The 20569-nt window shown below is 43.4% G+C and overlaps 1 protein-coding gene and 1 pseudogene across 1 annotated transcript; one reads left to right on the forward strand and one right to left on the reverse strand.

The window, feature by feature from the left end:
* Positions 1-929: 929 nt before the first annotated feature.
* On the reverse strand, positions 930-10020 carry LOC134286759 (uncharacterized). Its single transcript, XM_062848429.1, has 4 exons — positions 9694-10020; positions 9373-9627; positions 2702-8971; positions 930-2635 (listed from the first exon to the last, which is right to left on the reverse strand). The coding sequence occupies exon 3, from the start codon at positions 8828-8830 to the stop codon at positions 3203-3205; it is 5628 nt and encodes a 1875-aa protein (XP_062704413.1). The 5' UTR covers positions 8831-8971; positions 9373-9627; positions 9694-10020; the 3' UTR covers positions 930-2635; positions 2702-3202.
* Positions 10021-11571: 1551 nt separating this feature from the next.
* LOC115258116 (NADH dehydrogenase [ubiquinone] 1 alpha subcomplex subunit 9, mitochondrial-like) lies at positions 11572-13472 on the forward strand (annotated as a pseudogene).
* The last annotated feature ends 7097 nt before the right edge of the window (positions 13473-20569 follow it).

Below are 20569 nucleotides of genomic sequence, written 5' to 3' on the forward strand. Positions count from 1 at the left end.
TAAAGTAAAAATTATTCCGGTCTCGAATTCGGAAAGTTTGTCAAGATGGCGAACGGAGGAGCAAATGACATACAGCAATCTGGAAACAAAATATAGCATTTAAATATTTACAACAACTATGCTGCGTTGTGAGCTCGAACATGTTGAAAGTTGGGGCAAACATGTTTGGAGTCAATATTACTATGTTTGCTCGGTGAATGGTAAAAATCAAATAGTACTGCTGAATGTGTGTATTGTTATCCTCACCATGTTGCAATTACCATGTAGCATAGTAAATTTTATTGATTTGTGGTAGGTGTGAATAATATTTTGGTTGTGTTTACGATATTTGGGAATGGTAAAATTAAGCACAATGCCGTGGTTCACGGTACTATGCTTTTTTTCTCAGTGTACTGTAAAATGATAGCCTACACTGAAAAAAGGGACATGGTAATTCTGACTGTATCGAGGGTGAAATTAAAACACTTTTACTACTTGATTTTGGTAGACCATACTTTTTGCTCGAAACTACCATGTGCAGGGTTCAGTTTACTATGTTGTTTTATGTTTACTTTTTATAGTGTTTTTGAATCAAATTTTGTAGTTAATTTTACTATACTTTTTAATATACTTGTGCTCATTCTGCGAATGGAGTGACGTGAGAAAAGTCGGAGTCGTATATCGAGGTGAGAAATCTCGACTCGAATGAGGTGACTCTCCATTTGATTTACACGGCGAGTCACTTCATTCGAGAGTGGATTCCTCATCTCGATATACGACTCCGACTTTTCTCACGTCACTCCATTCGCAGAATGAGCACAACTATATATGCGCATGGTACACTGCATAGTATGCTTGACCATCGTATATGGTTTCAATTACTATGCGCGTAGTTCAACTGTATAGTGTCATCTGCTCTGTTTACGTTGAAAAAAAAAATGCAGAAAAACTGAGAAAACAAATGAATTTAAATTTATTGATTTAATTTAATAACATAAACATAATTTGCTAAATAACCACTTGATCCATATTCTCCACAGGCGGCTAGGCAGAATTTTATTGGCCGCAATTGTGAAGATGAGAAACTCGCGATTTTCAGATTATCTAGTTTTCGGATGCGGACGAAGCGGATGAAAGTTCTGCGGGGAATCAGACGACGATGTTCCGGTGGTGGATGCGGTACCGGCAGAGGAAAAAGCTTATCCGAGGAGAAAAGTGCTAATTGACGAATCGACCTCTCGGGAACCGTTACTGGCGATTTGCAGTTTTTTGGTCAGCGTCGTGTACTTCGGGCTGGTGGACTCGGCCCGAGTCAGTCGGGTACCGTAGGTTGAAAGGAAGATGGATCGGGACCGTTTGAGCTGGCGGGAAAGGTATTCTGTCCAAAATCTATCGCGGAAGCCATTTTCTTCCGTAGGGGTTTTCGGAGGTGACTTTATCGGAACGGTAGGTCTTCGCTGGTTGGAATTGCTGAGGGAGCCGCAACTTGGAGGATCAGTGCTGCTTCTGGGGAGCCGGATTTCTTAAACGGTTGTCGTCGTTGTATGTGCTGGCTCTGTGACCCGCGAAGTACTGTATTTGCGGCAAAGGGAACCTGAAAGGATAGATCAGGCGGCTCAGAATAAGGCTCGGGAGTGTGGCCAATAAATCTTCCCTAACTGTTTTAACTTACCTCTTGCTGTTACCGAAGCAATGATCCGGTACACTTAAATCCGGCGAACGTTTCCCGAAATGAAATTTATTTATCAACATGACGAACAGAGACAGAAATGACACACAGCGAACTAAAAAATTAAAATAACTTTAGCATATTTGCCATAACTATGATGCGTTGTTTGATCGAATATGTTGAAAGTTGTGACTAACACTTTTTGAGTCAATATTACTATGCCTGCTCGACAAATGGTAAAAATCAAATGGTACTGCTGAATATGTTTATTATTTATCTCAACATGTTACAATTACCATGTGGCATGGTAATTTCCATTGATTTGTTGTAGGTGTAAAGAAGTTTTTGGTTGAGTTCACGATATTTGGGAATGGTAAAATTAAGCATAATGCCGTGGTTCGCGTTACTATACTTTTTTTCTCAGTGTAGGATGTTCTGAAAAACTTTGTTGAAGACCGCAAAGCGATCTGCTGCTTGTAAAACAGTTGTAACCAACGAACCGCATGCATGTGTTTATGTTTAAACATGTAAAGGAATAACAATAGCAACAAAATCATGCTGTTTCGTCAAGCAATACCAACACTATAACTTTTTTCATAAGCTGTTCCCGAGAGGGAAACCAGATTTTTACAGCGGCTCAGGTTTTTTGAAGCAACGCTTAAACTGCGAATTTTATTAAATACATACAATCATTAAACATTTGCTTACATTTACTTAACTTAAACTACTCACAATTAGTGGTTTCCTCTACCACGATATTTTGTCCGAAATGATTCAGCGTAGTTAGACGATACCTGGTACCGTTACCCTAATCGGTGTGTGTCGTACGAAGGCTAATTTTGGAATCGCAAAATGTTCCATTATGAAGTTCTAACCGTACGATATCTCTATTTGCATCTACTTACAGTATTATTCAGTAGCACGACAGGTTTTTTGGGGTATTTTTCCTTGTTTCAGGATCCTTACAGATACCCGGTATTTGGTTTGCTGGAGGGAAAAATCCAGGTAAGTAAACACAGACAAATTACTTTTGATTCACAGGCTTTAACTTACGGATCGAGTTACGGAAGTTTTCCCTATATTGCTTCACACCGCACTCCTAGCTTTTAATTAAATTAAACGAACTAATTAATTCAATTTACTCGAAAATAATCCAACTTAAAGAGCTTTAATTCGGTGTTTTTACGATGGCGAAATCCGTTGTTTTCTTTTATTGATTGCTACTTCTACATCACCCTTCATCTCATCATCTCTCTCACCTACCACTACCACTGCACGCGAGCTGTCATGCTGCGGTGGTTATGTTGCGGTTAGACCGGTACATTTTTAGACTGGCCCAGAAATCCAAATAAAATTTATTTTAATGCGGCATCGTAACACCCCAGCCCGTAACATCCGGCATTCCCGGATTTACCTTACCTCCAGTGCCGCTAAATTTACCACGCCTCGTCGCTGTACCTTACCGTCGGCGGTCCTAACGTCTACCTGTCGGACTCGGCCATCCGAGCCCTGGATGACTGCCTCGATGACGCCGCGTCTCCAGCACTTCCGGTTTTAGCCGTCGACTACGAAGACCAAGTAGCCATCTTGGAGCGGCTGTCGATCGTCGAACCATTTCGACCGTCGGTTGATCGTAGGAAGGTACTCCCTGCTCCACCGTTCCCACATGCGGTCCGCAAGAAATTGGGAACGCTTGTACAAGTTCCGCAGAGTTTCTGCGGGTGTAGCTGATTCCTCCACCTTCACGTCCGCACCAGACACCGTTCCTCGTAGGAAGTGGTTCGGCGTCAGTGCTTCCATTTCGGTCGAGTCCTGCGGCAGATAGGTTAGTGGCCGTGTGTTGATCATATCGGCCGCCTCCGCCAGTGTTGTCGCCAGGATCTCGTCCGTCAGCCTTCGTCCATCGTCGAGTGCGCGCATGGCTTCTTTAACCGACCGTACCATCCGCTCCCAGACGCCACCCATGTGTGGCGTTGCGGGCGGAATGAAGTGCCAGGCGGTTGATGAACTGCTAACACCCTCCGCGCATGCTTTATTGATTTTCTCCATCTCGTTACTTGCTCCCCGAAAGCAAGTGGCATTATCGGAGAAGATATTGTTCGGTTTGCCGAATTTGCTACAGAACCGAGCGATGGCCATCCGACACGACTCCGTCGTGAGACTATGGACGACCTCAAGGTGCACCGCCCGCACGGCCATGCAGGTGAAGACTGCCACCCATCGCTTCTCCTTTCGCCGACCGACCGCAACTTCTACCGGACCTAGGTAGTCAAGGCCCACGGAGCTGAATGGCCGAAGACGAGAAGTTACTCGTTCCACTGGAAGTGGAGCCATCCTCGGAGATCGCGGCTGGCACTTGTTCACCTTACACCGGACGCACTTGTTTACAACCTGCTGTATCGCCGGTCGCATTTTCGGAATCTGGAACCGCTGCCGCATCTCGTTAAACACGGTCTCCGAATTGGCGTGTCCGAACTGCTCGTGGTAGTATTGGATCAGCTTGTGCGTCACTTCATGGGACCGGGACAGGATTACAGGATGCCTTTTATCGAAAGAGCTCTCATCCGCGTTCGCGAGCCGCCCGTCCATCCGCAGCACACCTTCATCGTCCAGCACCGGCGAACTCTTGTAGATCGGACTGCATTTCTTGACGACCGATATTGGGCCGCCCGGCTGGCGCTCCAGATTGTTTGTGAGCGCACTCATTTCATCCGGGAAACTGTCCCACTGTGCTTGACGCCATAGGATTGTCTCCGCCTGTCGAAGCTCTTCTTGGCCTAGTGGGGCTTTCACCGACGGATAGTTGGCCGCAACGTGTTGGGTTAGCTGCCGCTGTTTCGCTGTAGCCCACGTGGTCAGTATCGGCTCTCCTCTACATTTTCGCCGGCAGTTGTCAATGAAGCGCACCACACTCGCTGTCACCCTCAGCAACTTCGTCCAACGGGAAATCGGGTTGACGTCGATCGCTCCGTGGAACAACACGATTCCTCTGGCTTCTTCGTCCGTCTCCTCAATGGACGCTTCTTGCGTTGGCCACTGGTCTTGGGGCCGATACAGGAACGCCGGTCCGTTGAACCATTCTCCGTCGCCCTGCAACGGCGGACCTTGCCCCCACTTCGTCAGCACGTCGGCGATATTTAGTTTGGTCGGAATCCATCGCCAGTCCGCTACCCTCGTCAACTCTTGTATCTCGCCGACCCGGAAGGCGACGAATTGCTTGTACCGATGTTGATCGGCATTGATCCAACTGCATACGGTGCGCGAGTCTGTCCAGAAAACGGTGCGGTTGATTTGATAGGAGTGCGTGTCCAGAACGGCTTGGTTCATCCTGGCCCCCATCACCGCGCCCATCAACTCCAGACGGGGAATCGACTGCCGTTTGACCGGCGCCACTTTAGCCCTGGACATCATCAGGCTGCAGTGGACGTTCCCGTCGATGACTGCTCGCAGATATGCTACGCAGCCGTATCCGTGTTCGCTGGCATCGGTGAAGATATGGAGTTCCAACGAATCGACTTCGATGGATCTAGCGTCGCCAATATAGCAACGTGGAATCCGGATAGCTTCGACCTCCGGTAACAAACTCGTCCACCGCTTCCACAGCTCCCAGGAATTGGGATCGATTTCCTCGTCCCAATCGCACTTGGACCGCCACAGATGCTGGATGATGATCTTGCCGTGGATGGTGAACGGCGACAGCAATCCGAGCGGATCGAAGAATATCATCACACAACTGGCGACTAGTCTTTTCGTCGGCCGCTTTCCCTCGTATAGGTACGGCATTAACCCCTCGCGGTGCGTCGTGGAAAACGCAAACTGGTCCGTGTTCGGATCCCAGATCACTCCCAAGACTCTCTCATTGGCCGTCTGCTTGTCTCGGCCGAAATGCACCGGCGTCGCCAGCTTCGCTTCTCCCAGGCTCCGTAGAACTCCCGGCGAGTTGGACACCCAGTTTCGGATTTCGAACCCGCCTTTTTTGTGGACGAGCCGGACTTCCTGCGCCAGCCTCACTGCCTCCTCTTCGGTGTCGACGCTGTCGAAGTAGTCATCGACGTAATGCCGACGTATTATGGCCACCGACGCTTCAGGATACTCAGCGGCGAACTCTTCGGCGTTCCGGTTCTTCACGTATTGAGCCGAGCAGGGAGAGCTTGTCGACCCAAATGTCGCCACATCCATGACGTAGATTTGTGGCGGTTCTTCCGGATCTTTTCGGAAGACGAAACGTTGTTTTTGCTTGTCCTCGGAGCGAATCTGCAGCTGGTGGAACATCTCTTTCAAGTCTCCACCGAAGGCAATCCGCCATTCACGAAACCCGCAGAGCACTTTGATGAGTGGGACGAGCATGTCCGGCCCTGACAGCAGCTGTGAGTTTAGGGATACTCCTTGCACGGTCGCCGCCGCGTCCCAGACTAGACGAATCTTCTCGGGCTTCTTGGGATTTTGAACGACGTTGATCGGCAGGTACCACGTTTGGTCGGCAGGAGTACCGGCCAGTTCTTCGGCGGTAGCGAGATGTGCGTACCCCTTCTGCTGATACTCGTCGATCTGCTTGCAGACGTTCTCCTTCAGCTTCGGATTCTTGTCGAGTCGCTTCTCCAACTGCTTCATTCTGCGCACCGCCATCGGGTAGCTGTCCGGGAATCGTGGATCGTCCGTTTTCCACAGCAGTCCGGTTTCGAAACGGTCACCGACGCGTTTGGTGGTTCGCTCCAGTATTTCCCGGGCGCGTTTCTCCTCTGCTGTTTCCTGCGGGATTGCCACCACTGACTCTTCCAGCGCGTAATGACTTTTTAGCAGCTCGTGCAGGTCCTCGTTGGTAATCTGCTGGTGGTAGCCGAGATAATTACCGGCCGCCGCCGAGGTTGTTTGCCGCGGCCCATACACCGTCCATCCCAATTTAGTGCGAACCGCTATTGGTTCCATGGGCGTACCCACCTTCGCTTCTATCGGCGCGAACGAGTGGATGTTGTTCGCCCCAATCAGCAACTGCGGCTGTCCGTCGTACGACTCAATGGGCAGCCCTCGCATATGTTCGTGCTGTGCGGCAAGCTCCTGCGAATCCAACTTTTGGTGCGGCAGCATCAACTTTCCCACAGTGTGCACCGTGTGCAACCGCATCTTGCCGGCGGCTGCGCCTGTTCCCGATGCCCACAGGCTCAATCTTCGGGAATCCTCCACCCTCGACATGTTTCCCGTCCACCGGATGGTCAATCGCTCTTGTACTCCGACCGCGCCCAGACGGTCGGCGAGCTTTTTCTCCACCAGTGTGACGGAAGCACCTTCGTCCAGGAACGCCAGCACTGACACCGTTTTTCCACCGTAGTGCAGCTGTACCGGAACGATCCGGAACAATACCGTGCAGTTTGTCCGGATGTGTGCACTGAGCCCGACCGTGTTTCCGACCGGATGCATCAGCGGATTGTGGAAGTCTCGACAGTCACCGATGTTGCAGCGAATTTTGAATTTGCACTGCCCTCCATGTTCATTCAGACACACGTGGCACAGCTTCTCCCGGTTCACCAGCCTCAGCCGATCCGCATACCGCAGTTTCTTGAATTCGCCGCAGTGTCGCAGCCGATGATCCGTCCTCCTACATTGTTTGCAGGGCTTCAAAACCTTTTCCTCGCCGGCGTTGGCGGCCGATCCGCTGGCTTCGCTGTGGCTGTATAGTCCACCTTTCTCCTTCGGCATCTTTTTTCTGGATGGTGGAATTCCTTTGGACGGCGGAGAGGGCACGAACTCGACATCCACGTTGGCTTCGCAGGCGTCTGCGACGATGTCCATTAAGAAATCCGTCAGCGTTCGCAAGGTTGTTTCCCCGTGGCCCCTCCGGTAATGGACCCATTCCCGCTTCTCTCGATCTGGTAGCTTGGCGACAAGGCTTTTGATCAACAGCGGGTTAACAAGGTGCTGCTTCAGATCCGCGGCCTCCAGATGGCCACAGAGTTGCTCCACCGTATTTCCGAATGGAACAAAACTCCGCAAATTGTCCGCCCTCGGGGGTTCCAGCCGGTTCACTTTGTCCAACAGGCTTTGGAGCAGTTGTTCCGGGCGGCCGAAGTGTCGGCGCAGCTTCTCGATGACCTGCGGGATGGATTCGGGAAGCAGTAACTGGCCAGACACCAGTTCCAGAGCGTCACCTTCCAGCGCTTCCTGAAGTCGCATCAGGTTCTCGTGGTTCATGTACCCACAGGCCTCATTGGACGCTTTGTAGGCCGCGAAAAACAATGGCCACTGCGCTGGTTTGCCGGAGAATTTTGGAAGTTTATATGTTAACCCCTTCCTCGCGGCCAGCTGGGCCTTCGTCGGTCCGGTCTGCTGCTGCCCCAGCCCGTCTTGGCTGACACTTCCCACTTTCTTGTACGTCTTCAGTTTCGCCTTGCGCTCCATCGACGAGTCCGAACTCTGGCTCTGCAGATCCGAATCACCGGAATCGTCGTCCTCCTCATCCTCTTCGGAGCTTTCGTAGCTTTGCGCTAGTTTCCTCACGTTCGCCTTGCTCAGCTTCAACACATTTTGGTCGACTTTGCCGGAATGGCCCGCTTTTGAAGCACCCGCGACTACTTTCGGCTCCGGTTTGGATTTTTGAGCCGACAGTTCCGCCAACTCCTTATACATGGTCGCCATCTGCAGCTCAAACGAGTCTTGGTCCGCCTTCATCTGCCGAATCTGTTCCTTCTTCTTCTGGAGCATTTCCGCTTGCCAAGCTCTTTGCTCCTCTTGTTCCTCAGCGCGCATCTGCAGCTCCAATTCCATTTTTCGCTGCTCGAACGCACGCTGCATCTCCCTTTCCTTTTTCTGCAGCAGTAGCTCCGCCTCCATCTCCTCGTACTGTCGCTTCTGCTTCTCTTCTAGCGCTCGCACCTTCGCTTCCACGCTAGACGAAGCTAGGCGAGAGCTGACGCTGGATTTGTCAGACTCGTTGCCGTTTTTCCGGGTGCGAGCCTGCTTCTTGGCGTCTTTCTGCTTCTGCTGGTACTCCTGGGCCTTCTCCTGGCAGGCCTTGTTCTTCGGCAGTTTGCCCTCCTCGATGCCCACGCAACGGATGTGGAACCATCCCGAGCATCCATCACAGCCGACCATCACTTCGTCGCGCGTAGACGGGCCACAGATGGCGCACGGAGTCGCCGTCAGGTCCATGATGGTTTGGTCGTGGGTGGATTCTGCATCGGAAGCCATCTTGCTGCAGGTTTTCACTCCTCACTTGACACTTTTCACTACGCGGGAATCACTTCGCGGGTGTCACTAATTTTTAAGAATGTTCCCGAGAGGGAAACCAGATTTTTACAGCGGCTCAGGTTTTTTGAAGCAACGCTTAAACTGCGAATTTTATTAAATACATACAATCATTAAACATTTGCTTACATTTACTTATTGCGCGCAAACCCCAAAATTTTATTCCCACCTTTGGGTTTCCGCGCCGAAGACCCAGCGCCAGATTCGGCGACAAAGAAAACTGACAGCAGTCGCCGGACAGTTGGCAATCCTGATATTTGACGGCAGCCGCCCGGTAGTCATGGGAGTGGATTGTTGTCACGCAAATAGATCTTTTCGCTGAAAATGCATGTGTATTAAGTTATTGTTGACAGATTTTCTGCAGTGTTAGTGTGAAATTCAGCGATTTTCTGTATCGCGTAAGCCTTCGCTGGAAGAAAACGTCATGTTGTTCAGCGAAGCAAGGAAAATTTTCAGTGAAAAAAGCAATAACTTAAACTACTCACAATTAGTGGTTTCCTCTACCACGATATTTTGTCCGAAATGATTCAGCGTAGTTAGACGATACCTGGTACCGTTACCCTAATCGGTGTGTGTCGTACGAAGGCTAATTTTGGAATCGCAAAATGTTCCATTATGAAGTTCTAACCGTACGATATCTCTATTTGCATCTACTTACAGTATTATTCAGTAGCACGACAGGTTTTTTGGGGTATTTTTCCTTGTTTCAGGATCCTTACAGATACCCGGTATTTGGTTTGCTGGAGGGAAAAATCCAGGTAAGTAAACACAGACAAATTACTTTTGATTCACAGGCTTTAACTTACGGATCGAGTTACGGAAGTTTTCCCTATATTGCTTCACACCGCACTCCTAGCTTTTAATTAAATTAAACGAACTAATTAATTCAATTTACTCGAAAATAATCCAACTTAAAGAGCTTTAATTCGGTGTTTTTACGATGGCGAAATCCGTTGTTTTCTTTTATTGATTGCTACTTCTACATCACCCTTCATCTCATCATCTCTCTCACCTACCACTACCACTGCACGCGAGCTGTCATGCTGCGGTGGTTATGTTGCGGTTAGACCGGTACATTTTTAGACTGGCCCAGAAATCCAAATAAAATTTATTTTAATGCGGCATCGTAACATAAGCATTAGATCACTCCGCGGTCTTCGACAAAGTTTTTCAGGACACCCTAGGCTATGTTTTCACATTATCGGTTACATGGTTTTAGAAAAAATCGAGATTGTTATGAGATAAATGCAAAAAAGTGTGTTTTCCCATGTAAAACCCCATACAAACTTCAAACGCGATGCGCAAAACGTAGACATAACCGATCCTGCCCAAATTTTGCACACTTATTTGGGTCCTGAAATGGGATCAAAAAAACTTTGATCTGATGGGATACCATTGATTTTTTTCATTTTTCCATATAAACGATGACCCACTCTAACCACCATTCATCTCACATGAGCAACTCACTTAGGGGCCCATATAGCTGAGGCGGTAAACGCACGGGTATTCAACATGACCATGCTGAGGGTGACGGGTTCGATTCCTGGTCGGTCCAGGATCTTTTCGTAAAGGAAATTTCCTTGACTTCCTTGGGCATAGAGTATCTTCTTGCCTGCCACACGATATACACATGCAAAATGGTCATTGGCAGAGGAAGCTCTCAGTTAATAACTGTGGAAGTGCTCATAGAACACTAAGCTGAGAAGCAGGCTTTGTCCCAGTGAGGACGTTACGCCAAGTTTCGTATACTCTTGTTATATTCCGATAACAGAGTCTTCAGATGGGCTGTGGTTGTGGTGATGTTTAAATAAGGACAGCGGACGGCGTGTCCGCACACTACTTTTTGGTTATCAACTGTCTGTCGTTTATTTGCACAAAAGTCTTAAATACTAGCTTACACTTAGTCAGGTAACTGTTTTCATGTTTACGAATAGCAGGTAGCTGTTCGTTCGTGACATTGTAAAAACTGTTTGGGTGTTTGCGAATAGCGGGTAGCTATTCGCTCTTGGCATTGGACAAAATGTGATGATGACTGTTTTGGGTAGTTTGGGTTTTTACTTTATGGCGTTATAAACAAAAGGTTTTATAACGGTCGGGTTTTTTGCATCTGTTTACGACCTGGAAATTCCTGACCCTTGTAAGATTTTATTATTCTTTTATTAACACTTATGTGGCCGGCAGGGTACCCGGGTACTTTTTTCAATTTCAAATCTCGATATTTTAATGGTTATTGAGACTAGGATGTTGGAACTCTGTTAGATCTTAGAACTCGTGAATATACATCTATTAATGGGGTTGACTGAATTTTAAAGTGAGGAGGGGCAGGGGGAGGAGCTCCTGCATTTTTTTATTACGTGGAAGGCCGGCAGGGTACCCGGGTACCCACGAAATTGAAATGATCATATCTCCGTCAATTTTTCATCGATTTTGGAAATTTTTAGCTCATTCAACTCAGAAACTCATCATCTATCGGACAAATATTTGGTTAGACCGATCTAATCACCGTGGATTTCGGAAAATCCATATTTTTGGGAGCATGTCCTTATACCATATTGAAACCCACATTGTTAAGGCTAGGATACCTTAAAGTGTTTATGGTCAACCATGGGGCCCCCTGATTTTCGCCTACTGACGAAATGGTCTACTTGGTCTAATATCGTTTATATCGTTTCACCGATATGAGAGTATGATGGTATTGGTGTCATATTAATTTTGCGTTCTCTGTTATGATTTGTCCGTACGTCAACAAACTACAGAAAATTTAATCACCGCGCCTCTCACGCACGGCCCAATAATGGGCTAATATATATATTAGTTTGTGGAAAATATCGAAAAATATCTGCGGTTATTTTTCGGGAAAGATCTGTCACCACATCGGAAAACGGCAGCAGCACAATATATTCGAGAAAAAATATTATAGTATACTTCCGTCACCCGAGTGTAATTGCAGGACGGTCATAATGGCCTCGGTAATTTATTCCAAACAGCAAACCAATGCCCTGGGGATCATCTGTCTAAAGGCAGACTACAGCTCGGATGTCCCCCGTGAGCTCTTGACTACGAATCCGGCTGATATGAGGCGTGGCACTGGTGGTCGATCGAGTTTCAACGGTGTTGTAGCAACTGTTTTCGGAGCCACCGGATTTTTGGGCCGCTACGCGAGCAACAAGTTGGGAAAGACGAGCTCCCTTATTCCCAATCGGGCAAATCACTACGAAGCCTTCCTGCTGAAACTGGTCAGCGATCTGGGCCAGGTTTTGTTTACTCCCTATCATCTGTGTGACGATGAGTCCATCTACAAGGCAGTAATGCATTTGAACGTCGTCATCTATCTGGTTGGTCGCGAGCTTGAATTGTACCCCGCAGTCGAAGCCGATTCTGACCAAGGAGGGCAACATGCTCCTCAAGAGCGAGTACCACGAAGAGGATTTCCCCGAGGCCGTCATCTTCCGTCCGGCGGACATCTATGGACATGCAGATCGCTTCCTTCGCTACTACGCTCATCTGTGGTTCCGTCAGTTTCGTGGAATGCTGCTTTGGTACAAGTGAGAGAGGACCGTCAAGCAACCGGTCCACTGCTCGGACGTGGCCCAGGGTATCGTTAACGCCACTAAGGATTCCGACAGCCAGGGTCAAGTGTGCCAGGATGTGGGCCCACGTCGCTACAAGCTGTTCGAGCTGGTCGACTGGTTCTACCGAGAAATGCGCAAGAAAGCCGACTGGTGGGGCTACTGGTGCTACGGTCTGCGCTTCGATCAGATGATGAAGGCGAAGCTGACCTATAACATCAGTCAGTTCGTCGTTCCCGGTGGGAGATTCGCACATGGAGCGCGTTCAGCAATAGTACGTGTTCAACGAATTGAAGTAGGGCGTTCCCATGCTGGAGGATTTAGGTGTTAACCTGACGCTGATGAAGGATCAGGCAAGTTTTGGGGACCGGCGGGATTGGGCTATACAGATTTCAGCCTGGGGCTGGTTCGCCTTTTTGATTATAAGGAAAAGAAGCGCAATACCGTATGCGTGATAATGTTTGCACCATATCGTACAAATAAGGTAGGTACCCATATCACCTGCACACACAATGTCTTGGTTTTTATTGCATGCACGTAAGCTCTAACTCATATCACAGTAGGTTGCGGGTAAAAAAATCCGATTTCTTAAGTTTAAAATTTGCACCATGAAGAGGTGGCAGCGGTAGTCTGGACTTGTCCACGCGCAAATGTTAAAAAAGACATTTCAGGAGTGTTCAGGAGAACCGTAAAACGGCCTTAGACCGAAAAAAAAGCAAGGGCAACTATTCCCGAAGGTGTCCACTGGTCGTCCAAGGTTACCATGGATTAAGAAGGCTATCGCTGCCACCAAATAGAAGATTTGGGTGAATTATATGCGCTCAATGAGAAAAATGGCAAAGAAACGCGAAATCAGCTACTTAACGGCATGGCATATCGAAAGAAAAATTACGGTGGCCTTTATGATCCTTCGACCATAGAAAAAAAACTTACATTATTACCAATGGCATCCAGGAACTACGAGTAGCGCCATAAAAGAAAGTCTTGAATTTGTCCGAACGCAACATCCGTTTTTTTTTCGATTTCCTAAAAATTATCGATCCGTGCCAAATTCCAGAATCAATAGTTATATTAACTTTTGTTTGTGTGTCAATGTCTACACCATTAGGCAATGTCAAACTAAAAAAATAAACTCAAAAATTGTTAATCTTGAATTTGACACTACCACGGACACTTTTCGACATTTGCGCGTGGACAAATCACGAGCTAGGTTACCACTTAGTCATTATGCAAGTGTTAAACTAAGAAAGTCAACACTTTTTATTCACAACCTACTATGGGGCTGTCCATTTATTACGTAAGGCAATTTTTCCGAATTTTCGACACCCCCACCCCCCCCTTGTAAGATTTTTTGTATGAAACTCTAAATATTTTTGTATGACACGTAAGATTTTGCAAACCCCCCTCCCCCCATAAACCCTTACGTAATTAATGGACAGCCCCTATGACATGAGTTATAGCTTAAACGCCTGCAAATAAAACCAATACATTGTATTCACAAGTAAAACTGGAACGTTATTTAACGATGGTGCAAACATTATCACGCATACGGTAGAGGGTCCCTTGGCCAGTTAGAGAGGTGTTACGAGGTTACTACAGAGTTAGAGTTTGATATTATTTTGTTACTGATACTAGTAGAGAATCGTGATCTTTGTAGTCCTATAGTCGGGGATTATGCCTTCAGTTTTAAGTAGTTATCAACTAAATTTGTTCGTATTTTTGTATATTTCAAGTAAAGTAACAGGGCTGCTTCTACAGATGGGTCAATATATAACAAAGCCACACGCACACCTTGAATTTTCAAGAACACAAATCTGATGAACTGAATGTTGGTTTGCGCTGAAAAATTGATAGATTGGTTACCCGCTGGTGGTGGTGACTTTTCAGCGAAAACCAACATTTGGTTCTTCAGATTTGTGCTCTTGAAAATTCGAGGTATGGCTTCGTCATATCTTCACCTTAATGTCAGTATTTAATCTGTATGTCCTTCTCTAAGATTTGTAATGAGGACAATAGTCTGTCGAATTCCACATATATCACATGTAACATGATGATATCGCTCAGACGGCATATGACTAATACGTGTGTGAGCAGTTGGCAGTCTAGATAGGATTCGTAGAGGAGTGAAAAATTAGCTTAGTTAATATTTACGATTAAAAATAAATTTAAAAACCCGATTTAATCCACCTATGGTGAACAGAACCCTTCTTACACTTATTGAATTATTATTGTTGTATTATTTGTATTTAACATATTAATTTCGTGCTATTGACCAAAAGTTCTAGACAATATTATGGATTTGGCATCTAGAAGATTGGTTTCCAAAATATCATCATGGATCATGGGCTAAACTACCAGAAATGCCAGACACCTCCTAGAATCTTGTATGGAATGTTTAAAAAATATTCTGTTATTCTGTTATAATCAACGCACCCCCGAGCCGTGGCCAATCTGCGTTGTTTCGCTGGGCGATACGTCTACCAGTAGACTTGTATCTGCCCTATGCTAAACCGATTAGCATATCAAGTCCTTTCCACTGATGAGTAGGCTCGAATGTCCCGCCCCTCCCTATAACCCATAGGGGGAAATAAGGAGTTTCCAGTTTCAAGTATTGTATTGATTATGACACCAACTCTTTCTATTCCTTGGTAAAAAAAATCACTAGACTTGTTTTATCAGACTACTATTAATAATGAACATAATTAAGATACAAGTTTGCATACACAATTGTAAAAGCAGTGTTAGATACTTTAAAGTGAATTGAAAAATGTAAATAAGATAAATTGTAAACTATTCCGCGGCGACACGAATGCTTCAACAGTGTCATAAATAAACGCGCAAACAAACAAATAATTGATATTGAAGTATGCATATTGCATTATCTATTAGCAAATTCGTAGAAAGAGTTGGGCGCCTGATTATAAAATTGTTGTACTTATCTTGTGTGTTTCGGACAAGTCCCGTTTGTGTTGGCCATTGGGACACTTCTTGCTTCAAAACGGTCGTTTCTGGAATGGAAAGAGAATAATTGGCCGCACAACTCCGCAAATGGGCGGCCCGCACATATTAGTATAATGTTGCAATGATTGAAAATAGTAGAGTATAATTGTTAATCTATATGAATACTGCTACTAGTTCAGGTTTCTCACCCTCCACGATTCTCTAGATACTGTTATAGCGTGTTTGTTGTTAATTTGTTGATAAGTGAAGCCTACAGTACTTCAAAATTCAATGTAGCGAAGATCTTGAGCGGATAGCATTCATTGATAATGATAGTGATTATTTTAATATAATATGGCTTAACAAAAATTACTATTCAATTATTTTAAATCGGATTCGTCAATAAAATTATTGTTCATAAAATAATTACCCATGCGAATATCGAACTACACAAACTAAAAAGTGTTATTATTTTTACCAATGATTTCATCCTAATCTTGACCCTAACATAGTTATGCGCTTAGTGGACAATTAACAAAAATAGTGTTGTTTCGACAATAGTCACATACTATGCCCTACGACATTGACGATTCTATTGTCTATGGCTCACCTATTTAGCGCCACCCAGCAGGGACTTGGTCTGGTACCCAATTCAGTATATCCGCTCCACGTAATGTACCGTACCTCTTTCGATTTGTGATATATTACGCGGAACATTACTCTCTTCATTCGGATAGCGGCTATGTAACCCATTGGATTAAAAACCTCCATCAAACATGAAGCGATTAATCGGAGACTGAAGACTCTATACCAAATTTGGCTCAGAGACAGGTAATCAGTGAAGTCAGTTTTTCTCGTTTGTCAGAGACGATTGATACGTATTAAGACAAACTTTCCACTGCATCTGCCAGCAATAATCGGTGATCGATCAACATTTCGAGTACCTACCCCAATTTACACAAGTATGCCAAGGATCACCGCTAATGCTTTACAATACAGTTGGAAAAACTAGAGCAACACCTGGCCACAATGATGCATAAAGCACTAAAGCGGACCGGAAGTTTCGGTGAGCCAGCCCCACCATCTTGTATGGAATGTTTAAAAAATAGCTTACATATTCTGGAATAGGTATTGTATCTTTTGTTAACTGCCAAAAGATCTTGAATCGATTAATAAATGGATAAGAAAATCACCGAGATACACTTTGTCTAATATCTCTTAATCAGTCGATTAAATTAGCTCCGAAGTACTTGGTATTCATGGTTATGGTGTAGAAAGGACAAAAATGATATATCTACTAAGTTAATCAGTTTTGGCATTAGCTAGTTAACTAGCTAATTATTTTGGCTGTCCGGTTCTTGCATTTTTCCCACAATATATAAATTCAAAGCTTTCATTTAACATATTGTTAGTTTTCATAGAATTCCTGTTTATTTGTAATTGTTATTTATAATTTTGTTGAAAACAATAACCTGCTATACTGCCGCCACTCGCAAAATAGTCCCATCTTTGCTGGGTTTCCTATTCATATGGGACTGTTTTGCGAGTGGGGGCAGTATAGTATACACTATATATGAGGTCAGCATTATTTATTGAAAACTAATTTCCCATATAATGGTCAAAAACTTATGCAAGATAACAAGTGAATATAATAATAAAATAAAAAAAAAGAATTTATTGAAATGCTCTACGTAAGATATCTCAGTAATCTCAGTAAATGTCGAATCGAAATAAAATTTCAGGGCCTTTTACAACGATATTGCAGCTTCCATTTGGTGCAAGTACTCTTTGAAAGATATCTCGATAACCAAATGTCCAATCCTAATAAAATTGTATAGGGTTCTACTAGGATGTTATAGCTTTCATTTAGTGCCAGGAGAACCGAAATCGGTTGACAGACGGTTGAGATATTTATTATGATACACTCAAAAAGTTTAGTTGAATAAATCCTAAGTACACTTCGAAAGATATCTCTGTAACCAAATGTCCAATCCTAATAAAATTTCTGAGCAATCTACTAGGATGTTGAAGCTTTCATTTGGTACCAAGAGAACACAAATCGATTGACACATGGCTGAGATATTTAGTATGATACACTTTGCAGGGTGGCCACAGACTCGGGAAATGCGGGAAAAAGTCGGGAATCGAAATCCATCGGGAAATATGCGGGAATAAGTCGGGAATTTTATTCATGATCGGGAATTTTTAAAATGATAAGTATCTCCTCCAGAATGTAAACTCAAACCTAGATTTAGCACTTGATTCACTTCAAATCCAGATTCTTACACAGTTTCAGAAGCTTCACGCAGGAGTTTCAAAATCCAAATAATGCAGATGAGCATTTGATTCTGAATTACGAGTGATTTCTTGTTTGATAGGAATTATACAATAACACGTTTTTATGGTCCGGATGCTCGAGTCAACAATTAGACCTTAAAATTAGGCAAAGCATATTTCAAATCATAATTTTTAGAAATGAAGTTTAGAACGACTAAAAAACGCAATCTAAAATGAACAAAAAAAAAAGTATCGCAAAAATAATTTTGGTAGTTAAATTTTGAATGTTTTAATCAAAAATGCCATAAAACACTTCTCCAACATTTTCTTAGAAAATTTTTAGCTACTTGGTAGAAATTTTCTAAATGAAGAAGAACGTGCCTCTGAAGCAGATTTACTGACACACACACTTAATTTAGAATGCCGAATCTCGGTTTACAAATGCCGAGATTTTTTACTCAAAACCGACTGTTCTAGATTCATTTTAAATTCCACAGAAATTCGATTAAAATTGGATAAATTACTTTTTTGAATAGATGTACCTATACTCTACGCATAAATTCCCATCGAAAATTATTCACGAGTTCACAAATGAGTTCTTTTAAAATGGGATTAGAAATAAAGCCCAGACTATCGATTTTTTCCTGAAATATCTAAAAAGAGCCTAACAAATTTAGACAGATATGTCAAAGTTTGTTTTTTAGGGTTTTCTGTACAAATTCAGCTAAAAATGGTTCATGAATAGAAAACCTTTTATGACAATCCCCAGATATTTTCAAAATTTGAGAAAAAATCCGCTATCACGCTATGTTCAAAGAGAAATATTATGAAAAGTGAATATACCCCAAATGTTTTTCGCTAGGATCGAAGATTTGGTCCTCTAGTATCAGAATCTGTGCGGCTTAGAATATTTCACCTTGGGTTTTTTAAATTTTGATTTTTTTTTCCTATTTTTTTCATCGAAAAAAGTCACATCGAGGTTAATTTCATCCTATATAAAAATGTATGAAAAAAAAAACCCAAGATGAAATATTTGAAACCGCACATATTCTGAATCTAGAGTTCCAAAAATATGATTCTAGCGAATAAAGTTTGAGGTACATTCAATTTTCATAATACTTTCCTTTGGACATAGCGTGCGCTTGTGCTCTCATAGCAAAACTCATATTTTTTTCTTTTTTGAAAATGATCAATTCCCACAAAACAGGAATTTTGAGACGTTCCAACAGAAATTTATCTGAGTTTTGCATTTTTTTTTTATCTAAATGTATCTTTAAAAGCCAGTCTCTTCAGAAATTTTTCAAGAGTTTTGGCATATAACGCCAGCGAGTCCTTGTAAAAACCTTTATAGGGTGACAATGGGTATTATCGGCAGGTTTGTTCTCTTCGTCATGGGGGGTTTTTGTCAGCCAAATTGCCTGAAACTTGGCCATATAATTGAGCCTAGTAAGAAGGATTTGAGACCAACTCTGGGTTCAATAGGTTTCAAAAAACCCACAAAGACGAAGAGAACAAAACGGCCGAGAATAGGTAATTCCCCTATATACGAAAGATTTAACTATGTATAATCTAATGGATTTCGGATAATTTTGAATCTGGTGGTTTGTATATGAACCTGTTCATATTACAGAATTTGATTTTCTTGTTTGATTTGATTTGATTTGTTAACTCAAATATATTTCTTACCAGCAGAGTATGTAAGAAAATATCGCAAACATTTATTCAGTAGTTTTGCAATAAACTTTTTCTTTGTCAGGAAATTCACCAGAGAACAGCCCAATAATTCTGTCTATAGGAATTATAACAGAATTACGTCAAGAATGCCGTCCTTCATACTTTCATGGATAGCGTAAAAAAACTCTTTTAAAGAATTCACCGAAGAATATTTTAGTTAGCCGACTAGATTTTTTTGTTGGAACTTCATCAAGCATTTACAAAAATCTTTTGGGAATTCCGACACAAATATTTTCAAGTATAGGTTTACGTTTAAAGATATAATAAGAAGCAAATTTCAATCATTTGTTACTTGAAAGTTTCTTTTGATGTTAACGTCTCCAAAATATTATAAACTGTCACAGTATTATAATGACACTGTACATATTTCAGTAAGTTTTACAGATCCACTTAATAGTTTGGATTTTTTTATGTTTTACATGCTCCACAAACATATAAAGAAAGCCGGGAAATTTCAAAATCAATGCGGGAAAAAGTCGGGAAAAATGCGGGAATTTCAATTTTGATTTTGTGTGGCCACCCTGACTTTGTTAAAAATCTCAAAAAGATTAGTTGTATAACTCCTAAGTACTCTTCGAAAGATATCTCAGTAACCAAATTTCCAATCGAAATAAACGGCTGAGATATTTATTATGATACACTTGGTCAAAAATCTCTCAAAAGGTTAACCTGTATTACTCCCAAGTAGTCTTTGAAAGATATCTCGATAACCAAATGTCCAATCCTAATAAAATGTATAGGGTTCTACTAGGATGTTATACACAGCAAAAAAGTTGTTGAATATTACATCGAAATCGCTGCAACCAGGTAGTTACATCGATTGATGAATATTACACAGCCCGATGTACTCGGCGGCTGTTGATATAATAAACAGATCCGATGTAATTCTTGCGATGTAATTTATTCGATGTACCTACATTTGTACGATGTGAATGAAGCGACGTTAAATGGAAACGATTTCAAAGGCTCTTCTATAGCCGATTAAATTGCCTTTTCATCCCTTTACATTCGGAATTTTGTATAACTGAAGTAAACACTAAATCTATACTAAATTCAAATCGAAAAAGAATAAAAATATAATTTAATCAGCTATAGAAGAGAACAAAGAAGAGAAGGTTATAAACAATCAATAAACACAACAAAAATAAATAAAGCGTTGAAC

This window comes from Aedes albopictus, chromosome 2 (genome assembly GCF_035046485.1).
Source record: "Aedes albopictus strain Foshan chromosome 2, AalbF5, whole genome shotgun sequence".
Lineage (NCBI taxonomy): Eukaryota > Metazoa > Arthropoda > Insecta > Diptera > Culicidae > Aedes > Aedes albopictus.